The 23700-nt window shown below is 43.1% G+C and overlaps 1 protein-coding gene across 6 annotated transcripts in view; it reads right to left on the bottom strand.

Annotated features, from left to right (window-relative positions):
- The window catches only part of LOC311214015 (integrator complex subunit 6-like), a 37332-nt gene extending 19024 nt beyond the window's left edge, over positions 1–18308 (bottom strand). For all 6 annotated transcript variants that reach the window (XR_014618815.1, XR_014618816.1, XM_084294386.1 and 3 more), the window contains exons 1-5: positions 17972–18308; positions 17771–17848; positions 1386–1535; positions 596–685; positions 98–281 (exon numbers count right to left, since the gene is read on the bottom strand). Coding sequence is in view for 4 of the 6 variants with exons in the window: in XM_084294386.1 (XP_084150512.1) it covers positions 98–281; positions 596–685; positions 1386–1535; positions 17771–17848; positions 17972–18082 (613 nt within the window). In the remaining 2 variants the exon portion in view is untranslated. The remainder of the gene's footprint in view (positions 1–97; positions 282–595; positions 686–1385; positions 1536–17770; positions 17849–17971) is intronic.
- Positions 18309–23700: the final 5392 nt, after the last annotated feature.

Below are 23700 nucleotides of genomic sequence, written 5' to 3'. Positions count from 1 at the left end.
ATATGAAGAAAAGCTAGAGGTAAAGATTAATCAAAGAGAAATAAATGCTTTAAGGCAAACAACAAACATAAGCCAAAGCAAAGTAATATCCAGTTACCTCCTGTAACTTCACACATCTGTGTGATAGCAGATTCATCAGTAGGCACACTCCCAAGCTGCTCTGGCTCAGCAGATGCAGCTCCGGGCAAACGCAGCACTAGAGCAAACAGTCTTTGATCCCAACGAAATGGTTCTTTGGTTAGTTCACTTCCAGGCAAAGGAGAATTCAAAGGAAGATGAAGCTGTTAAAGAAAGATTTAGGAGTATTTTCAAGTATTTGACAAGCCATCTAAAAACAGAGTATCAAAATTTAACCATTACTCTGAAAGGGATCCCATTTCTCTTCTATCCACTAGTTTATCTGGCACTACAGTTTGGAAATCCACACGGAGTATGAATTTAGGGGTTGGGCAAAAACACCATTGCTAGCTGCTTTTCTCCGTAGAATAGGCTGATGGAACAGAGGTACTCTTTGCAGAATAAAAACATTAGCATTCATCTCAGCATAGTGCCATCTTGCAAGATCATAATTTATAAGAATTTAATACAAGTTTACCTCCTCTTGAACTCCAGCTGTATTTGTCAGTTTGTTTCCATCTGTGATGGTAATCAAAATAGATGGCTCCAAAAAGAATGGATTCCTTCCCTAGAGAAAAAAGCAGAGGAATGCTAGGAGTAACCTTAACACTCAGTTGTAGATTATTGTCACTATAAAGTAAGCAGTAAGATGAGCAATTTTTCGGAACAACCCTGAAGTTTTCTTTCAACAGGTGTGGAACCACACAGAACTATATAAGAAGAGCTACTCTGCACGTGCACACACAGGCATTCTGAACACATTTTTGGAATTACTAGTCTTCTTCCTACAGGAAGGGCTACAAATCCTTCTATTCCACAAAAGGAATAAATAAGTTAACACATAGCAACTCAGTGAACTCAGTAATTTATGGTGTCAGTGTGGCAAAAACAGAGTAATTTGAACTGGAACTTCCAAATGTGAGAAAAGGGAAAGGCAGGACAAACTACAGACAGAATAAAACTGAAAAGCAGATGTGCTGCCATCCAGTGTACACGCTCCAACGCAGCAACTGTACATCTATACTCTGGGTTATTTACATTACTGCTTTGTTGTTCAACAAGAAAAAAAGTGCTATTGTATTTCCTTGTATGCTCAGAAAATGTAAAAAGAAAAACAATTTACTTTCAAGATTTAACACACAAGCTATCCAAAAGAACAATTACAAAACAGAAAAAGCAAAAAGATATACTTGAACCACCCAAATCTCTCCCTACTGTAATTGAGAAGCATACACAAATAAAAAGGAAGACTAGAAAGAGATTGTTACCTGTCCATAGTTGTCTATTCCAGACACTAATCTATTGAGATTTAACAAGTCAAATGAAGATCTGAGTGCCTGACCAAGGGTTGTTAGTCCTGATGCCTGCAGATTTTTCAGTTCGTTCATAAACGTTGCATGGTTTTCTTTCCACCCAGCCTGTTACATAAAACAAAAAAGCTTTTCAGTTTTGCAACAACTAGAATCAACTGTGAGTTGTCATTAACCTCCCTTCCCACCAAAAAAAAAGGGACATCCCTCATTATTCAATCTACTGCATCACTTACATGTTGCACACACCTAATCCATGTCTGCAGAACTTGATGTGAAATATACAGTATATATACAATGGGAGACTGATGAAATACACACATTAAAGTGCTTGAAGAGCACAAAAAAGCAATGATAAAAGATAAAAGCAGCAGTGTCTTTGCTTCTTCTGTCTTATGCCCACCTCCCTTCCATCCTTTCCTCCACAAATCAAGACTAGAAGAAAGGACGCATATGCTGTGTGCATATGTATATACAGGAGTTACAAATCTAACAGTAACAGTTTAAAAACAAAAAAAAAAAAAGAAAGAAAAGCAGCAGCAATAACAACTGTCACCTTTGCTCCTCAGTGACATATTCTCCCTCCCACAAATTCTCCAAGTATATAAGCATATGAGTTTAGTTCATATGCTTATTTTTAATATACTATCTGACTCTTGCTTAACTTTACTGTTTTTCTTGTTTTTCTTCCCCATGGGTTCATTTCACGCCGTTTGATGTACTGAGGTTACGTAAGTTACCTTTTACCATTTTTACCATTCAAGTTACCATCAGGAGAATTAACAGAAACGGGTTTGGGTCAGGTTTGCTTTCCTGAACCAAGTCAAGAGTCCTATCAGTGCAGGAGTGCAGGGGGAGAAGAAAAACGCTGCACTGGGCAAAGGAAGAACAGGACTGGCTTAGCTTCATCACCAAACTGCACTCGAAGTTCAAAGGCACTGGGTTCCATCAGACAGGTCAGTGTCAGTAAAACACCATCCGTTCCCTCACCACCGTGGCTTAACAAAACATGGCATCTCATCAGCTGGGCCTCTGCAACTGCCCGCACATGCTCTTAGCCCAAGGCAAGCAACAATCCTTCCATACGTTTGGTCTGGTACAAAACAGCTACGAAACGAGTCACGTTTCTTGGGAACAGCCAGGTTGCAGCTCAAAAGGTGTTTTTCCACCAGACTGCTATTTGAGTTACCTTATAGCAAAGACGCATCAGGGAGTAAAACATTTACAAAGGAAACACTATGCCTAGCCCACAACTCTAGATGGGACCTCTAATGAATTTAAGAGTTTATTTTTTAAATAAACAGTAACAGGCTTCACCGATATTTCAGGATTCTGCTATTTTCCCATTCTGAAAACATTTGCTCGGCTTCCAACTCCCACCACGTTTGATCCAGCTGCGGTCAGCTAACTGCCTGCAGAGCAACCAAGCAAGCTGGATGTACCAGGAGGAGCTCATCACCAGTGGCTTGTCTTCGAAGGAAACTACTTTTTGTTGTACAACCTCTCAGAGGTTCTTCGAAGATAAACCAGAGGAGACCTGTGCCTTTCGAATAAACAGGATAATACCAAAGAATTTTTAATTAAGTGAAGAATGACAGCAAACGCGACACTTCCCAATTTCATACACAGATTTAAAATGAAGACAGGTGTTTTTTTCCATTTTGTTTTGTTTTTCAATTTTTAGGCTTACTTCTGTTTAATGTGTCTCCCAAAAAGACTCTGGTCAGTGTGGGTAATTACACATGTTTCAGAGACAGAAACTAGAGCCCAAGAAACTGTTTTCTCTTCTCCATACATGCAGTAGAATCATTCTTAGGGCAAAATAAAGAGTCAAGTATGTAACACAGAGCATATGGATAATGAGTTCAACAAAGCACTCTAAAGTGATTAAATAATCCTTCCTAAATTCAAAATACTACCACTAATGCTGCTTAGAAAAAAAAAAAATCTTTTATAAAACACTACTTCCACTTGCCAGCAGAAATGCTAAGCAGCAATTTAAAAACAAACAAATAAAATCCACCACACACAAATGCTAAGACCACCAAACTCAAACATACCCAAAACATGTATCCTCTACAGGTCAGTAATTTTTAAGTCAAAACTAAATATCAGTTATTTCAGTTGTTTACGAACCAATTCTAGCATGGAGTAATTTCACATTATCTTCAACATTACACTCCCACTTAGCTTTACGCCCTGAGTTCTTTAATAGCAATTTGAGCAGCCTCTATCTTGCTACCATGTTACTACATTATCTTTTGGTAGTTTAGATGAACAAAGTAATTTTACCCTCTATGTAAACACCAAAAAACTTTCAAAGGCGGTTGCGGGGGGAGTAAGACAACAAACCACTTCAAGTCCTATAAGCTGAAATCTCACCCTATTTGCTTATGTCAAAAGAAGAGGCAAAGATGTGGTGTCACCGAGCCTTCTGTGCTGCCAAGAGCAAGTTGTGGGTGCCACCTCCGAGGCCCTAAGACCTGGAAGCTACGGCACCAGCAGCAGCACGCTGCCTCCAGCTCCCAGCTTTGGCCTTTGCAAGCCATCATACCAAGAACTAACATACCTGAGAAGCAGCTCTTTTTGTTGTGGCTTAGTTTTCAGACAAATCTATGCCCTGCTCTGTCTCACCGTACCACTCCAGCAGTGCTTCAGCAGCTTCAAAAAGCAGGTAACGTCAACTGGCCTCTTTTGTCAGTAGATAGCCCCACACTATCTAGGATTCAGGCAAACACCAAGGTGAAAAACCTAGCAAAGAGGAGGTTTTATTAACCAGGACTAACAACATCAGAAGGAATAGAGCTGAGCTGCGAAAAAGAATCTCATTCATAAACAGCGACTTAAAGAGACCTTCAAAACACAGAAGAAATGACAGAAGAGTATTTCAATTGCAAGGGACAGGAAATAACATCTTATAAAATGCTTTAGCAAAGCAAAGCAAACTGCCTCCAAAGAATGGCCGCCTCCAACCACCTGACATTAGACCCCAAGAAGCCCAGGTCCAAAGCTCCCTCTCCTGATTTCTCCAGCTCCATGAAACCTGGGGAGCTGCTGCTTGGGAGCCTTCAGGCCTTCCTCCTCACTGCTTTCATAGGAGGTGCCACACCACAGAGCTGCAGAGTTTATCATTCGTTCACGGGACTGCTTTCAGATCTCATTCAAAAATTGTAACATTACCAAAAATAATATTCCAAGTTAGCAGAAAATTTGCAATCTAGCATGCCAATCACAACAGCCTGTGTTATAGTAACTCCTCAGTATTTATTTCAACATACAGATATTTGTAGTTCTGCTCATGTTTCCCCAATAAGAAACTGATTTTAGATACTACAACACGTTTTAACTAAGTTTTGCAGTAATTCAAAGTATTGATTGCATCCATCTCAGGAAAACAGAGGCTAGTTCAGCATACCAAACCTGAGGCATGCTAGGCCGTCAGTGGCATCCATTTGGAAAAAGTAAGGTAAGAAACTGGTGCAATCTGAAACCACTCCTGCTACAGCATTTCTAAGTACCATGTAAAGAAGGTGAAAGCAGCTGAATATTTTGCCTCCCAAGTCACTGAAATTATTAAGTTTCAAGTTTACCTTTCTGTTAACTCGGTAACTTTGTGATCACCACTCAGATTTGTTCGTGTCTGTGTAAGAACCAAGTATTTCTGTCCTAGGGAAAATAATTATTCTTTTTGATTTCCTATAATGTCAGAGGTTGCTTCTCCGATTTCCCCTCTGTAATCTCCTGAAGGCAGCCCCAGCGCTGCTTTGTATGCTCTGCACTAAGGAAGACCCTCTCCTATATAATCTAAAGCTTTCCTGCCCCAGCTTCCCCTTGGAATGGGATTTCTCGTGAACACAATATTCATTTTTCACAACAGCAACACTGAGAGCTGGCCAACCCAGTTTGGCTATGACAGAACTTGCCAAAGGGGGAGAGGAAAAGAGGTTCTGGTCCCATTCGTCTCCCTTCTGCACAAGGGGCAGGGTAACACTGCCCGGAGGTACAGAAAACAGCCAGTGCCTACACTACACCCCCTTTTTTTGGTTGGTGTTCAGAGCTTTACCAGCTAGAAATAGCTCACAGTGGAAGAGAGGTGCTCTGAAACATCCCGTACTGTTTTAACTTTTAAAATTCCTAAAATCAGCCACTCTCACACAACCTCATCACCTACCCATTTCATTCTCTCAAATGTTTCTTTGCACTGAGCAAACGGGTCAGGAGAAGCAGGAGCCCCAGCTCACAGCCAGCAGACTCCCCTCCCACCAGGCAGGAATGCCACTGGAGGCAGCAGAGCTCCCCGGGTCTGTCTGCACCTCCTCTCCAGTTTCAGGACCTGCGTGCTCCAGTTACTTCTGTGCAACCCAGCAGTCCTGTCACTGCTCAGTACCCAACAGCCCTCAGCGAAGAGGCTCGGAAGATCAATTCTTTTTCATTCTTGGCACAGACAGCATGCCAACGCCTGTCTCAGAGCAGAACACCTCCGCACCAAATGCCCGCAGCACGCAGGACTGAACTCAGCTGATTGCCGCGTGGCACCTCAGGTGAGGGTCTGAAACACCAGCAGCTGTTTCCCCGCTCCTTCTCAGCAACAACCTAAGATCACAGGGCAAGGAGGGGCATAAAGACACATATGTTTTGGTTATCGAGCCAAGGCAGCTCATCTTTAGGTTTTCACATAAAAATCTGGTTTTGCAAAGCAGAACGTGGAACAGAGTGTCAGGGTAAGTATTAGACGTGACCCTACTGCAGACACAGGAGAAACAAGCTCTGGCCACCCAGGTCACTGTTTGCTGCAAGCCCAGCCTAGAAAAAACATCTTTTCACAACTTCTCATTGGAGGAGTATCTTAACTGATGGCAAATTCACAATTTTAACTCTCCTTCCGTAAGCCCAAACAGCATTCAATTACAGTAAGTGTACAGAAACGTCACTTGGTCCTTCTTGTGTTAGAGCTACTGAGAAGCAGCTTAGTTTTAACGCCACTGTTGTGTACAGTAAGCAAGTTTTTTCTTCCTGTCAAGTTATTTCTGGTTTTGTAAGGCACTCAGACTGAAACTTAGTGGTCAGGTGCTTCTTTAAATACAGAGCAGACTTTTGACAGGCACCAGTAGTCAACAGAATAAATCTATATAACATATATCTATATAACATATATATATATATATAAAATGTACCTTAGATGTCTCCAAGAGAACAGAGAAGTATGAACTGTATTAATACATCTTTATGAAAACAAGTTACTCCCATAGAGGATTCATTTAATCCCACACAGTTGACACATTGTGACTTTTTTTTTTTTTTAAATCAATGCTGTCCTTTGTCCTCTACCTCCATCCATTTCCAGGCACTACAATTGTTCACTATTTACTTTGATATCACACACACTTTGATATCCTTCCTCCCCTCCCCAGGTTTTTGTTTTGGTTTGTTTTCTCCCTTCACAATTCGAAACAGTTTAAATGTCAGAAAAAACACGTTACTCACTGGCCACATTTGGGCCAGCAGGCAATGCAGCACAAACAACAGGTGGCTTGCAGACCAACGGAGTTGTCTCTAATGAGATGACATCCACATTCCTGCATTTCAGGGTTTTACTTCTGTATATATACACTTCAGCTATCCTATAGCGTTGTCCCGTGGACCTGTCATCACTCAATAACTGGAGCATATCTTCCAGTTTTGTTTCATCCCAAAGCAATCCCATTCTTACACTCCAAGGCAGGTCTTCCATGAGAAGCAGAAGATCCTCTTCAATTACACTTTTCAAATCTGAGCTCTCCTGTAGGTGCACCCACTGAAGACCAACTCATTTACAAAGACAGACTGCACCAGCTTGTTTTCTAAAATATACAATATTAGTGAATGCAAACAAGACCTAAACTGAACTTTAGTGCAGTACTGTCAGGCAGTCAACTACACAGATATAATTTTCATTTTATACAGAAAAAAGTATTTATCTATGATACTTAAAAACACACTCACACACACCCCTTAGGAAATCAGCTCAAACTATGTATTGTTCACTGCCCTTTACAGATGAATTCAATATTGAAGATATAGAAACGCTCTCTCATCAAGAAAAAAATCAAGATGATTATATAAAAATGACTCATTAATCTTTAAGCATGATATCCATGAAAAATACTAGCAGGCTCTTAAGGTCCATTAACAAAGCAAGAGCACTGCAGCCTTCTGTTAATGCAGGAATTCGAAGCAAAGCAGCATCTTCTCCTGTTAGAAGTGTCAGAGATGCTGTATGATCACTTAAAGCTGTACGCTATGCTTAGAATCAAGTGATAATAATAATCAATGCTAAGGGGAAAAAAAGCCTACATTACCTTTCTATTCATTACCTGCTGCTCCTGCTTTAACCCATCTCTGGATTTGAGCTTTTTGGTCAACAATATTTCATGTATTTTTGACAGGAACACTTGCTACACTTTTTGCTGCACAAGGATGAAAAGACTACACACGAAGAAAGGGAAGCATAAAAAGCAAAGGGATCATGGTGCCACCCCATTTCTACAAGCATTCTTACCTAAATGAAAAAACACTATCCTGACATTAAAGAGGCATTTTTTCTGAGAAATGCTCAACAAGCTCGGATATTTCAGTACAGCACTGAACCAGAGCAAGATACCTTCCATGCAACAGCTTAATGAAAATGGAACAGATTTAATCATACAATCTGCAGCTCTCATATAGTAAGCAAAACAAGATGCTGTTCAGTAGCATAGCAGTCATTTTAAAAAAGCCATTATAGGTGTATTTAAAAAACACTACCGGGTGGAATAGCTGAAACATGGCTGTTTCCATCAAGAATTCCCACTGACTCGTAGCGCCCACTGCTCTTCCAGACCACCAAACCCGCCTTCAATGCCAGTCAGCCCCTCACTCTGTCCTCCTGGCCCCTTCCTACTCCCAGCATTGCTCGAAAAGTCACAAGGAAAAAAGCTAGGAGGTTACAGAGCGTGCTATCATCGCAAGGGATTCTTCATGGCACGCTGCTGGAACTAGAAGAATTACTCATGATCCTCTAGCTTTACAGCACAGAGCTGAGATGACACAGCATGATCCATGTTCATTTTGAAAATCTCACATTCCTCCCCCTCCTTCCAAAAGCACATCGCAGAACCAGTGCAGCTCACCCAAATGTTACGTGTACTGCAAGCTCTTTCTGAACCTCAAGAAAGAACCGTATCTAAAAGAGGTCATCTAGCCAACAAATTTCCCCAATTTGCATCAGAAATATTATCTAAGGCACTGCTACAATAAAATAAAAAAGACTTCACAATTAAATACGAGGCGCCCACCCTCTCTCTTGCCCTCACGGTGCAGGCTGTGTCCCTCCATGCGCCGCCAGCCTGCAGCACGGGGCCAGGGCTCTGTGGGGCTGCTGCCAGCTGCAGGACACCAGGCCCTGTCCCCGGCCCAGGGCTGAAGGAACCGAGTCCCGGCTCAACAGATGCAGATGTTCCCACAAGCTTTTTTTTTTTTAATTAAAAAATCCACCAGCTCTACCACGAACACGCTCCGAACACCGGTACTAATGCATTCTTCCCACTTACAAACCCAGCACAGCAACGCCAGCCCAGGCACACTGTAATCTTTGTTTGCAGCTAAGTTAGGCTCTTGACAACATCAAGATTTGTACTTTTAAACCCTATTTCACACTTTCAAGAGTTAAGAACATCCCAGAAACCAAAGCCAAATTAACAACTGTCTTCAGCTTTCAAAAGTAAAATGCAGGAGCTCTGAAGCACTGCCTTTAACATTTAACATTTCCTACGCTGCTTTCCTAGAAAGTTCTCATAGGAGCCTGAGCACAGAAACACAGTAACTGGGTAAAAAGTGAGACTGGCCTTTTAGTTAAAAAAAATAATAATAATTTAGAAGAAAACAAGGCTCTGGCTGACTTACCTGGTATGAAGTAGCTTAAATTTCAGAGATACTTGTAAGTGCCAGATCTTACACCACAAGAAACTCTAGTCTTTGAAACGCTGCAGGTTGAGGACACAGCCCCACACAGCTTTATGGAGAACCACAGATTCTGATCTGCACAGGAACCAAGTTTCATCACAAGAATGTACTTTTTCTCTTGGCACTTCACTAAAACCTTAACCCCAGAAGAACATGCTGTTATATTATATTTAAGATGGATTACTACATAATCATTTTCCGACAACTCTAAAATTAACAAGAAGAATGCAAAGCAAAAGGTATTTTAATTACTCCCTACTATACTTTTTCAGTGGTGGTAAAAGCCTAAGAGTTATGTATTAACTGCTACATTGTAAGAATAAGGTTTATGAAGGAAGAAAAGCTTCCAAGACTAAATCACAGGAATGAATTTCATGAATTTATTAAATAATAATCTGCATTTAAAATTCAAAACAGCAATTGCCCTCTCCCTTTTGTGCTTTTGGTAGCCTACATCATTAAGTAAAGCCAGGAACACAGGCATTCAAAATATTGGAAGAGAAGAAGAGAATCACTGACTGGAGACATCCAGAATCTTCTCAAAGAGCCCTTACACTTGCACTGCTCCCCCCTCTGAAGGCACTCATCTTCCAGAAGACAACGAGCTGCCTTTCAAAGTCACACGGTACAGAAATGACTTTTTCCTCCACTAGATTGCAACTATCTGAAGTATTAAAATACTGTAGGGGATATATTAACTTTTGTCTTGTCCATAACAGGCTCGGAACATCACTCTTGCACCACTGCTGCAAATCACTGTTCCTTCTGGCAAGCTTTGTCAACGAACTGTGAAAGGATGAACACTGTACAAGTGTCAGCATCCTTAATTACCTTTTCCATTGCTGCACTAAGCAAGATTCAGCATTTAGAACTGTATTGGCTAGCTTTTCCTGAAGGTTAAAAATAAACTCCCATTCTGAAGACATCACGTAAGTATTTTGTGCCTATTCTTAGTTATACCACAAAGCCAGGCTGCAAGGCCCAGAACTTCCACCGTAAATATCAACAAAAATTAGAAGATGCACATGCAAAACCAGAATACAAGCAGCATGAACGAGAAGGAGGCAGCCAATGAAGATTTCACTGGGCAGAAATCGATTTCACAAAGTACCTTCCTTCTTGCAGCTCTCACCACAAGAACACAACTAGGGGGATCCAACTTAACTGTTTGATTACACATTTTAAGCTTCTATTTTTAAAATAAAAGCGACCTTTGCACTGAGGATGAGTTAAGCCTCTTACTGCAAACATATCTACTTTTGTCTAGTTTATCCTGTAGTCTTAAGGGCTTACATCTTTGAATGTGTCCAAGATCAAATAAAGAACCAAATAAAAAGATGAAAAAATAAATTGCTACTGTGTCTATGAACAACAGATGTTGGTTTCCATTCAAATTCTTTGGCATCTCCCCCACAGCGCGGGGGAACAACCTGCTTCAGATGAAAAAGCAAGGTTTTACTTTACAAACTCCAAGAGGAACAGAACTGGTTGAAATATTTTCATTAACAATTAACTTTGCAGCACAGACTCTCCCTTCCCAGAAAGGCAGGTAGCTGGAGAAAGCACATGTTCAAGTATTTAACTGATTTCCAAAACTAAGGGTGAAAGTGACAGCCAAGCAGAGTTCGGTCTGTCACATCTATCAAGAAAAAGTTCATTTCTGAACTGCCCTCCCATTGAAAATCACTTTCCTTGAAAAACGATCACCTTATTGCCTGAACTTGAATTTTTACAACAGACCTCGATTTCAGAATGTACCAAACCGCTTCTTTCTTTTAGAAGCTTCTCTCTTTTAGAACGAATCACTCAGAATTTTCCTGTCATTAAAAAGGATATGGTACATTACCATACACAAAACTCCTCACTACAGTCTTTCTCCTTGCCATACCAGTTCCTGCATGAGCATGTTGACCCTAAGTCACACACAAAGGCAGATAGCACGAAGCAGTCACTCAGGACAAGAAGAACAGCATGTTTATACGTGCTTAATAGCATGTCTGAGCTTTACCCAATACATTAATTCTCAAGAAAGGGAACGTGCTTTTCAAAGGATGCTGTCTACTGAAACCCACTTAGTGCGACCATAAGCTAAGAGGGGCTGCAATACTTTATTGCATGCTTGCTACAAGGATGCCAACTGATACTAGCGTTTTTAGTAAAATAATTTCAGAATTTTGATTCCTTTCACCAAGAAAGTTTTATCTGTCTTTGGCCTTCCTTGTTCAATTCTGAGATAGAGGCTTAATTTTTTTTTTTTTTAAAGGCCTTTTTGCATGCATACACAGTGCACGCATCCTGCATTCAAAGACTTACATGATAAAGCAGTTAAACAGAAAGGAGAAGGTAAAAACTGGTGGGGGATTCTCAAACAGCATTGTGGATTTTGTTTTGTCCTCCAAAAGAACTAGACAATCAGGATTTGCCTGAGTGCTACTTAAGTACATGACACGTGTTTGTTTCTCTTCTTAAATCCATTGTGTCTAACAGATAAGTGCAATTGTTGGTTTTAAGCTACCCGTCATTTATGCTGAAAGTCAGTCCAGTGAAAATAGACAAACTCCATGGCAAAAAACAAACCAAGCGCAGTAGAACCTGTATCAGAAGACTGGAGGAGAGGTCTGCTTAGTACGTCACAGGCAGTGAAAGATGTGTTGAGACACGTGAGCAGATTAAACATTGCTAGGAATGACTCAAAATGTGTATGGAGGAATTGCTGATGTGAGAGGACTGGTTGCGTATCTCCAATAAACAAGTACAGAACGTGTGCTCCTGAATTAGTTACCAGTAACACTGGGTAGCCTACCAAGATGTCATCTAGTCCTTCAGTATTCTATTCTGTGTGTTTTTTTCTCTTTCAAGTAGCTCTTGACTGGTAGATTCACCAAGTTTGTACGGTATTTACAGCATATGTGGAGAGAAAAATAGGCCTCTCCCACTTACCTCAGCCTTCTTTCCCTTTTACATCTATCCAAATAGAAACTTTCCTCTTGTTCCTGTAGCTGCCAACCTGCCCTGCACCAAACACTTCTGCCTGCACACCTCACTAGCAACTTGTACCCTTCCAGTCGTACACACCTCCTTTGCCACATAGGTCAGGCCTCTGTGTGCTCACATGTGCAAGAAGCCAGACTTTTTAATATATAAAACTAATGATTTCTGCTATCTCAGAATTCATGTAAAAGCTTATCAATTTAAGATTATGCTATGCATTGCTACATTCTTCTGGTTGTCTTCCTTGACAGAAGTTACAACACATACAAATGCACTTCCTATCACTTCAGGCAGCCTTCCTAAAGATCTCTGCCTCAAACCCAACAGGTTTCACAGTCGGGTTTCTCTTTCTCCCTGCATCTCAGAAAATTAGATAAAGTTAGTCTCCTGGAGCCTGACCTTATGAACTTCCACTTTTGAAGCACTATTTCAGTATCCTAAATGAACAGGTTATCTACACATGCCAAGCACTCTTTGACAGACTCTTACAGCCCTGCACAAACTTCCTACTCCAGCCTCTAGCATACCCCAATCTGGCATCAAAATCTACTGTCATCAAGCTCAACCTGTTAGGAGAATTTCAGGGAGACAGGAGAGGTTCCCCAGACAGTACGTCATGAAGGCTGCTCCCACACATTGCTCCTTAGCTTTGGAGCACACGTTCAGAGTAGCAGGATCACTAACAGACACGGAAGGCGCCCCATTAATTCCTGTTTGCACCTCAGCCACCTCTCTTTCACTTTCTTTCTCCTGCCTACGTGGCACATAGTTTCAGGTTAAGGCTATCAATCTTTCTGCCTTCCCACAGTATATAGATACAGCTTCCAAAAGCATCCGTCACTTCTAGTCACAAGAGGTGGTCACCCAAAAATTTCTTAACACATATTCTCCCCATCACTTACCGGTGCATACCAAAAAAGCCTAATACCTCCCCAACATGGCTCACAGTGATCGTTCTTCCCTCAATAATGCCTTAGTGTTCTCTTCAAAGTCACAGTGGACACTAATCCAAAGCTATCACCTGCAGGCATTTCTCAAACAATGAAGTTTCAAAGAGCAGTCTCACACTATTAAGACTTCAGAGCTAGTTCTCAGACAGCTACATACATAGTTCAGGGAATCTATTTATAGTGCAGTTACAACTGAGTCCTGAATTCAGCCTAAGACAGAAACAGAAAAAATGCATATAATTTCAGATTCAGCAGAATAAATGTAACTTAAGTTCTCCCAGTCCCCAGACTTGTGACCAAATCGTTTATGAAAGTCATTACAGAGTCTCACAAGAACGTTAAACAAAAGTTGTAATTCTATGACCCTGCCATAAATAATACTCCTCAAGCACTGAGGAAAGGCCGTGTCACTATCAGCAGCCAGATATCAGTCACATGGGAACAGGGCAGCCCAGTTAATCAATAACTTCACATAAGACCACCATTGTTTTTTTCCTGGACTGAAGTAGCCATTTGCAACACAAATCCACAAGCAGACCACAAACCACAAGATGGGAGGTTTAACAAAATCAAGACTGGAGAAAAAAAAAAGAGCTAAATCTTGCTTTCATTTTCAAAATCTCTTTTTAGGCAGAGATTTGGGCACAAGCTCCATCTACAGTGAAATCTAGATAGATCTTGCTGAAATCTCCCTCCCTCTTTTCTGAATTGCTGGAAGACAGCAAAAGCTTGGGTTAACTAGAGCAGGTGAGAAGACACTCCCCTCCTCCCCATGCTTTTATTCTAGCACCCCTAATACAGGAAAACCCGAAGAAACTGGCTTAAGATCTTTCCCACTTAAATCACGACATGCATTCAGCTATAGAGAAAATATCTGAGGATGCTAAAAGTTCACGCAGCTTCAAAAAAAATCAACTGAGCAAATGCAAAGAAGAAAACGCTAGAGAAGACCATTCCTGATACACCAACCCTTAGCGTGTCTCTGACCTGCACATGTGGGGAAAGCAGAACTGCAAGTAATGCCCTCGGCTTGTTTTCACTCTCCTCCCCACTCATTTGGTGTCCAGCATTTTTTTGCAGAAAGGGGTAGGGCTGCCACACCCGGGAGGTACAGCGGTATCTGGTTGATGCATGGATGGGATGGAGCACCCAACACCCCATTAATACAGACATCGTACTTCCTCTCACAAATCATCTCTGCGTGATGCAGCCAACAAAAGCAATGCACCTGAGCTGGCTTCTGAGGCCTTTGCACTGAGTGGAAGTTGTTTAAGACTCCCATCTCCTCCATCTTACTGTGCCCACCTGTCTAAGACAGTACCCAGTTGCCTCTTTAGAGGGGTGCCACCCCAATCCTTCGCAGAGCCATGCTGCAAACTCAGTGACTACGTAATCCCATTTTAAAAAGTGACACAGAGCCATGAGCAGTCATGTAACAACAAGAACGACTGGGAGAAGAGCCACACGTCTCAAATCATTTCAGACACTTTTCACTGAAGACGGTTCCAAACACATCATCTTAGCCAATCTTTGTGCCACGGAAGGACCCTTTCACATAGAAAAACACCATTATTTGTGTGACGTGTTCGAGAGATGTTCTTTTCCACCAAAACCAAAATCTGCATTGTTGATTTAAAATACTTTAAGGCTACAGGTAAATGAACTCTGAAACATACAGTTCATCTCTCAGATAACCCACATAATTATTTCCCTCGGTTAGTTCCCTCCTAACCTTAAGAACTATCTGGGAGATTATGATTTACACTAATTAAATTACATAAAGAAAAAAAGAGGATAAAGCAGACATTTGACAAAAAACAGTTGCTAATACTTGTATTTGGAAAGCAGACTTGCAAAATATGTTCACTTGCCAAGTTTGCTTACTCCTTTTCTAAATAAAAAAAGCCAATAAGGTACCTAACTCCAGCAGTGCTTGCAGAGAAACTGTATTTTATTTCTTTTACAAGCACATTTTCTAAGACATAGGGAATCTGGACTACACTAGAATGTTTTCCTGGTATTAATAAGGTAATTAGGATACACTAGAGAAGGACACCATAAATACCAGTAAAAAGTCTTGAGAACACATCTTCAGCTCGGAGACGAGTCATGCTGTTGCTGTAAAGCTCTCTGCTTGAATAAGAGACAGGGCAACAGCCTAACCGCGCTAATTTATGTGGTGCCATGAAGTAGTTGTGTAATAGTTAAACTGAAGTTGTGATCTGTTAACTATTATGAGCATGTATTTTTTGATTTGCAGCCTGTTCCCACTGATTACTGAGTTTTGAAAAAGTATTTTCACATTCTTTAAGGTCTAATTTGAAAATCAGCAAAGTAAAAGGAGAAAGAATTTCTAAAAGAGATAGACATGGCATGTTACAAGAACCAAAACATCTGTTTCCTTGGTCATTTACTGTATTTCAAATCTGATTTAATCTTAAAATGGGTATCACATAGTCCCATTTATTTCAGACATTATCTACTAGAATTGAGAACACAGATGCTCATTAGGACCTGGCGCTTAGGGACATGGTTTAGTGGGTGATATTGGTAGGAGGGTGATGGTTGGACCAGATGATCTTGCTGGTCTCTTCCAACCTTAATGATTTTGTATTTATTTAAAGCGTAAGAATTTTCTTCAGCAGATCTGGAGTACAGCATGTGATAACAACCTGTAGCATTATCACACAGATCTCCAACCAGAAGAGTCACTTTTAATAATAAATCACCAGGATCCTTTCTAGCACCGCAGTGGAAAGGTTTCTTCCTCAAACAAAAAAAAAAATGCCCTTCTTGTAAAATACTTGACACAGAACTTAAAGGAAAAACCCTTAACACAGGAAATTTATGGTTAACAGTGAGGTAACAGAGACTTGGTTTTCACATCTAGCCACAACCAGGGATAGGGAAAAAGGATGTGTTATGTCTTCAAAAAATGTAAGAAATTAAAAAAAAAAAAAAAAACACAACACTCTCCCTGAGGCAGACCAAGGTCTTTTGACAAACTGTAAGTTTCTGTAACTGAAATATGATGGTTCCAAGTCACAGAAATATGAGTACTTCTGACACCCTCTTCTAAGGGAACAGAAGGGAAAGATGTAATAACAGGACGTAAAAATAATGTTAAGTCCTAACAGCAAATGACTCACAAAAGCCACCTATTCCTTCAGAAATCAGGCCGCACTTTGAGTTGTGTGAATATATTGCTGATGAAAAGACCCAAGATTCATGGGTCTTGATAATTAAGTTTCCCTATTACCAAAAGATGTGGACAGACATCATCAGCAAGCACAACTGCTCTTCACAACTTTTCTTCCAAGTTTTACAGGGGGATCTAGGCAGGGCCATCTCTTCTTCCCTGGGATAACCAACAGGTTTTATGTGGGCTTGTCGCACACTGGAACAGGCTCCCCAGGGAAGTAGTCACTGCACCAAGCCTATTGGAGTTTAAGAAGCGTTTGGACTGTGGACTTAGTCACGTGGTCTGATTTTTTTGGGAGACCTGTGTGGTGCCAGGAGTTGGACTCGATGATCCTTATGGGTCCCTTCCAACTCGGGATATTCTGTGGCCTTCATAATATGTGCCTAAGGCCCCAACAATTCCCATAAAACTCCTATATTGTTCAGGGCAAATATACCAATCCAGTGTTCCTCGAGAGGATACTAAAGCTTGGGCAACAACCATGTGTTCTGTAGAATGCTTTGAACACTGTAAACGTCAGCTGAAGGTCCGTGTGTGTGATTTGGAGGCTGCAATTTAAGCGTGTCACCATTTTCTCCTCGTGGTGCCCTCGCCGTGACCAACGCCAGGCCCCACGTGCCTCAGCGCTGAGGAACGAGGAGAGGGCCAGGAGCCAGCGCCAGGCGGCTCGGCTGGGCAGGAGGCTGCCCACCCAGCCACAACCACGAGGGCGTAGAGCTGGTGCGGGTTGTGAAAAGCAGCAGGAAGAAATAAGGAGATGGAGAGAACGAAAAAAATAAAAAAAAAATAAAAAATAAATAAAAAAAAAGGCTGGAGGCCGAGGAGAGGAGACGAGAGGCGAGGATGAGGCGCGGCCCCTCGGAGCCGCCTCACGGGGGGCGGGCGGGCAACGGCCGCTGAGGGGAGGGGCGGGGCGGGGAGGGGGGGGCGGGGCGCGGCGCCATCCCGCCTCCCCGGCGCGGCCCGGCCCGGCGGGGCGGTGAATCACGCTGCCGCCCGTCTCCTCCCCCCCCCTCCTCCATCTCAGCAGCGCCCTCAGCCTCTCTCCTCCATACAAAAGCAAAATGTCCGCCATCTTCAGCGGCCGCTGCCGCCGCCGCCGCCGGGCCGGCCGGGGGCTGCGCCGCCTCCCCGCAGCGGGCGGGCGGGCAAAGGAGGAGGAGGAGGAGGAGAAGGGGGGGGGGGCACACCGCGTTGTGCGGGGAGGGGGGCGCCGTTACCTTGATGCAGTAGGGCGGCTCGTCGAAGGTGACCAGCATGTACCTGTCGCCGCGGCTGGCCGGGTCCCGGGCCCGCAGCTGCGGAGAGAGCGGAGAGAGGCGGCGTGAGCGGGCCGGGGGTGGAAGGGAAAGGCGCAGGAGGGGGGGGGGGGGGGGGGGGTTGGTGTCGGCGGCGGCGGCTGCCCCCAGCCCCGCACTCACCTTCATGAAGATCTCCACGGCGCCCTTGGCGATGTCCAGGTAGCTGGTGCCCAGATACGCCCGCTGGTTCATGGAGGCGGACGTGTCTATGAGGAAGAGGAGGATCGGCATGGTCCAGGCGGAGCGCCGGGCACCCTGCGGGGAGGAGGGGGGCGGCTCGCTCCCCCGGCCGGCCGCTCCGCTCCGCTGGGCTCCGCTCGGCTCCGCTGGGCTCGGCTCGGCTGCGCCCTGCCCTGCCCTGCCCTGCCCGGCGCTGCGCGGCTCAGGCTGTGTCCGTGCGCGGCGGCTGCGGCTCGTTACTGAGCTGCTGCCTGTGTTCGCCCAGCCTCAACTTCTCTCCCCTCAGCTTCCACCAGCACCATGTGACCAGCGCGCACGCCATTGGCTGCCAATTATACCCGCATTTGCATATTCATGGCGGAGGGGAGCGGGGAGGCGGCGGGATGACGGGGAAAGGAAGGGAGGGAGGGGGGGGGAGGCGCTGACGAGAGGCTGCCTGCGCGCGCGCGCCGCCGCACCTGTCAGCACGCCCCGCCCCGCCCCGCCGCGGGGCTCCCCGCCCCTCGCCACAGGGGCCGCCCGCCCCTCACGGCCCCCCGCGGCCCGGCCCGGCCCGGCCCCGCCGCCCTGCGGCCGGGAGCTGCGGGGAAGGGGCCGGAGGGGGCCGCGCCCCGCGTTAACACGGGCAGGGCCCGGCCGCGGGGCAGGCCCCAACCGCCCCCCCCCCCCACCTCAGCCGTGAGGGGATGAGAGGGGCTGAGGAGCTCGGAGCGCTGCGGCTGCCTCCGGGACCGCATCCAAAGCACACAAAAGCAGCACTGTCAACACGAATCTTAGTTAACAATAATAATTAAGGAGCTCATAGCATTCTCCACTGCTTTTACATTCGAAGGCTCTTTCCACACTTCCCCACCCGCCCCCCAATTTGAACAATAGGCCCAGAGGCAGCTTTCGCTCCCGTACTTAGAATTATTGGGGCAATGCTGTTGCTTCACAACGCCACAGGTAAATTCCCAAATCCCTGTAACAAACCATTGCAAAATGCAAACGTTTGTAAAGACCATTACCTACCTTGACCAAAATAACCAGAAATGTAAATCCATTTAATTCAGGGACATACTTGTCCCTTTTGTCATTTAAAAAAAAAAAAATCCAAATACAGGACAGTGGCAAGTCTCCATATTGTTTTTAGAAAGACATTTGTGGTAGGTTTTTGGTTTTTTTAAGCCTCTGCAAATATTTAATATACTATTATGAACTTATTTAATTGCAGTGCACCGTAAGTGGAGAAATTACTAGTTGAGAAGCAGCTCGTTTTGAAAACAAATACTATCAAACTTGGAGACTCTCCATGCCATTTTCTAGGCCCGCTCTCTGAGTTGTGTATCTGTAAATGCAACTGCGATTAAAGTTTTTGAATGTTAGAAATCATAGCAGAAACTCCAAAAGGGATAAATAATTTTATGTATTAGTGCACACCGATGGAACCAGACTCTAAGAATCGGGGTTTCAATCTCTACACATAAGACAAAAAACACAGATACCATGTGGTTTTGGTTTGTTTGTTTTGTTTTTGTACTGCTGCATGTCAGTCTGTAAAGACAGTTCCTAGATATGAATAGATTTGCTAAGGACTGAATGGAAAATAAACTATTGGTACAAGGTGCCAGCTAATACCGCTAGGTCCCTGCGCTGAGAACTTGATGAGGCCACCTATGCATTACTCTCACATCAACGAGATGAGGTCAGAGACTAACTTTTGATTCCAGCTGACCTCAGCCAATTCAAACTGGCAACCTAGAGGCCCCACGTCCTACAGTGTCCTCAAGTCAGGCTGTATGAAATGCTAAACAATTAAAAGCTCATACTTTCACCATTTTTTTTTATTTTAACTCCAGACTGCAAGAAACCTAAAAGCCAGTTCTCTCCCATCCAAACATAATATTTAAAGGTCAAGACAAAACTCTCTTGTTTCCAGTTTCAGAGGCTGACCTTTCCAAGGGCAGCAGCAGGCAATGTTCACATACTCTCCTCTGTTGAGAGTTTTAGCTTTTGGAGCTTGCTCCTGCTGGACACCACAAGAGCTGAAGTCTAGCAATTTTCTGGGCACAACACAAGACATCTACTTAATTTAACGAGACTTTCTTTATTCCTGAAAATAATGGACACCATGGTTGCTAATGTGCATGAATGCAGTTAGAGTGGTTCTTTACAGCTACTCTATACAAGCTGTGTTTGCACTGCTGACTACCTGGCAGCTATGGTGACAGACATTTGCTACATCTATAAAGTTCAAACTATTCTTGATTTTCAATTGAAATTACACTCATCTTAATTTCTTCAGCTGTGATAGTTAAAGAAATTTTCTCTATGGGGAAATTAATCAGAACAACTACTGCAGATTAAGCTCTCCTACAATTAAGTATTTTGAAATCACTCCTGCCTCAATGTTCTATCCCACAGTAAATAGGAATGTTATTCTATAAGAATGTTTTCCGTCAATTTCTGACCAAACAGATGAGTTGTATTTTTCCCTGTTGTGCTGATAAGTTATTATTTTTCTGTTCCTTGTCCTAGACAGCTTAACATCTAAGCTGTTGGCACTAACAGGATTTTAGCTCTAACAATCTTACTTCTTAACACTTTTGTATTCCTTCATCTGTTACTTTTTTTCTCACTTAGCTATTTTCTGCCTTGAACAAGTAATATACCTGTGAGACTCTAGGCATGCTCCTTTAGGCACTAAAGGACGTCAGCTTCAGCACCAATTAGCCATCTGAATTTGGGACATGCTTGATACCTTAGTCAGAAAATATCTACTGGAAATCTGGATCAACAGCTAAATCCTGCACTCCTCCCTCCACATCTGTGGCTCCCTATCTCGGCCTTGTAATACAGCTGCCCTGATGACTTTCCTGCTTGATTTAAAAAGCTTCAAGCCAGAGCAGAAGCAGCAACCATTCCATCACGGTAAAAATACTGATTAATTCACTTAGCGAGGTGAGAAGTATAAGCCCTATTATACAGGAAAGCAGTTGCCACCAGGGCTAAGGGACTTACTCACTACCACGCGAGATAAAAGTTTCAGTACCACAGTGAGATTTCACAGGTGCTTAGCTCTTAGCCAGCCATAAGTCTATACTGTCCCTGTCAGAAAGATGAAATCTCTCATTTCCATTAAGAATTTATGTGCAGTATGAAAGGTAAAAAAAATGTACTAGGTAACTTCCTCTTTCCACAGCTCCAGTAACTACACAGCAGAGTGAGAATACAGAATTATATTTGAGATGGCAGAAGCTGAGCAAATTCAAGCCCTTTGATATTTTGTGCTGTATCAGGGCTAAATATTCTCACCCATCAGCAGTTAGCCATTCTTAAGCCAGACAGTAGAACAGGACAGGCTGCTTCTGCCAGTCTCACAGGGCCCCTTCTGAAAAGAGGAAAAAACAAACAAACAACAAAACAAATAAACAAGCCAGCCACAACAAAAGCAGACCAGTATGTTCCAGGATATTGCTCAGCAGCCACCATTGTGTGTGTGATTTTGTAACTACACTACAAACTTCCACAGGACTGTAACTCAGCCCTTATAGATTTCTGCCCCCTTCACCTGCTCCATACCCTTTCTGTAATCATTCCACTAAAGACAACAAAGAGTTTGAGAGTCTGAACCAAAACTTGCCTTAATAGCAGCCAACTCCTCTCTGCCTTCCAGGAGTTTGGGTTTGCAAGTTAGAGGAACGTAACTGTAACTAAGGTGCAAATCCCATATTGCTGTGGGCCTCCCAGCTTTGCACGAATTTCACATTTTCACAGACTTCTGTGAATTCAAAAATTCCATTTTCAGTGTAAGGAATAGACAACAAATACATGCCCTGACTGCAGCACATTTTCTGCTGATTTACTGACTGTACATAAATACGACAGTGTAATTGTCATTTTTAACCACAAAAAGAGAAAGCTGTATGCTTAGGAAAATAATTCAAGGAACATCTGAGAATTTCATTAAGTCTTGTCATCTCTTCCACGTACTTCAGCAAATGAGGCCTATTACTGAAGGGGTGAAGTGCAGCCAACATCGTTTTCTCTCCTCTCCCCACCACATGGGTTAGGCCTTTGCCATGCCTGACAGAGCCTGAGGAGGTGGGGTGAGCGTGCACATCAGTCCAGCTGGTACCATGCTAAGGAGAGATGTGAATCTCCAGTTCCTAGAAAGCTGCTGCCAGTAGGGTACAACGTGAGGGCAGCGACAACGCACAAGCACAGCTCCACAAAACAGACTGTAAGTGCCCCGTTCTTGGCTCTTTCAAAGCCAGGAAAGAAACCACAACCTCCAGGCCCTTGCAGGGCTGCCAGATGCTTCCACCAAAGCGTATCACAGCCCAAAGGGCTCCCAAGTACCTTTGAAAGGCTTTCATGTGAGCACAGCTAATAGTGCCCACGGTCCAAAGGTGAAAGACAGATCACCACAGCCTGCGTAACAGCAGGCATGGTTTAATTTCTATTTTGCTTTAAAAAAATAACACAAAGACTATGAGGAAGTGATTGGTTGCCTAAGATGGTGGATCATTTTGCAATAATGGTAGATAAGCAAAATTCTAACAAAATGTCTGCGAGAAGACATAAAATAAATCCATGAAGCAGCACTTTGAACAGCAAAACAAGCTGGAACAAATTTCCAGACAGGCAAAGCTTTCCATGCGAGAGCTGGTTTCAAAGTCCAAGAGTCTCTCTAGGGAAGAAACAACACTCAAAGTTTGAAAAAACAAAACAATACCAACAAATGTTCTGACTACTGCAAAAAGTAGTAAAAACTTGGTTAAACTTAGTAGTCAAAATGCAGTAAATTTAGGAAGCTGGAGAAATGAGTTGCTATAAATTTGAAGATGAGAAAAAGAAATTAAAATACTGGGCATACCTATACATATGCAGAGAGATACAAAACCAAATGCATGTTCTTTAGCTCGGTACATCTTTGGGATCAAATTGCAAATAGCATCTGAATAAGACCCTGTATCTCTCACTGTGTTTTCCCCACAAAACTATTCTCTCTCTCTCATACATGCTGGGAGACAACAGAGCTTATTCTGGGGAGGAGAAAGGAATGGGAGAAGGATTTCTGGCTGTCTGAGGCAGGAGCTATGTGTGCCAGGCAGTCACAGTCACAGAAAATGGGGGCTCAGAGGCTGGAGTACAGGAGCCCTGGGGATGCTCTAACCTGTAGGTGCATTTGAGTTGACAGCCAGCCAAGAACTGCGTGAAATTCCCTGTTACTTCCTTTTACTGGTCTTATGCTAAGTGTTGCTAAGCTGTACCTGGGAACTGGGCCAAATCAGCTTGGGATCTTTGGATGAAAGGCATTATAAAAAAATCCAGAGTATTACCCATGTGGAAAGCAACAATATGAATTAAATGAATGTGCAAAGTAGCAGGATTTGTTTTTTATTACATTTTACTAGGCAAAATATAAAGACAGACTAAAGAATTGCTCCATGTGAGGAAAACTACATCTTTCTGCCTGGGTTTCTAAGAGGAAGAGTCATTAACGCAGTGTATCATTACCAAAACTGACACCTGAAAACACACATTTTTTAATAGACTAGAGCCAACAGGGAATGGCTCTGAAAGTCGTTTTCCTCAGATAGCATACACAGATCTGTGCTACCAAGAAGTGAACACCACTTCATCTATTATCAGTCGGCATTTATGACAAAGAGCACCCATGTAGG

Source organism: Netta rufina, assembly GCF_964035555.1.
Source record: "Netta rufina genome assembly, chromosome: 12".
In the NCBI taxonomy this organism is placed as follows: domain Eukaryota; kingdom Metazoa; phylum Chordata; class Aves; order Anseriformes; family Anatidae; genus Netta; species Netta rufina.
Note: the sequence above shows the minus strand (reverse complement) of the source record. Positions and strands in the feature narration are given on the sequence as shown.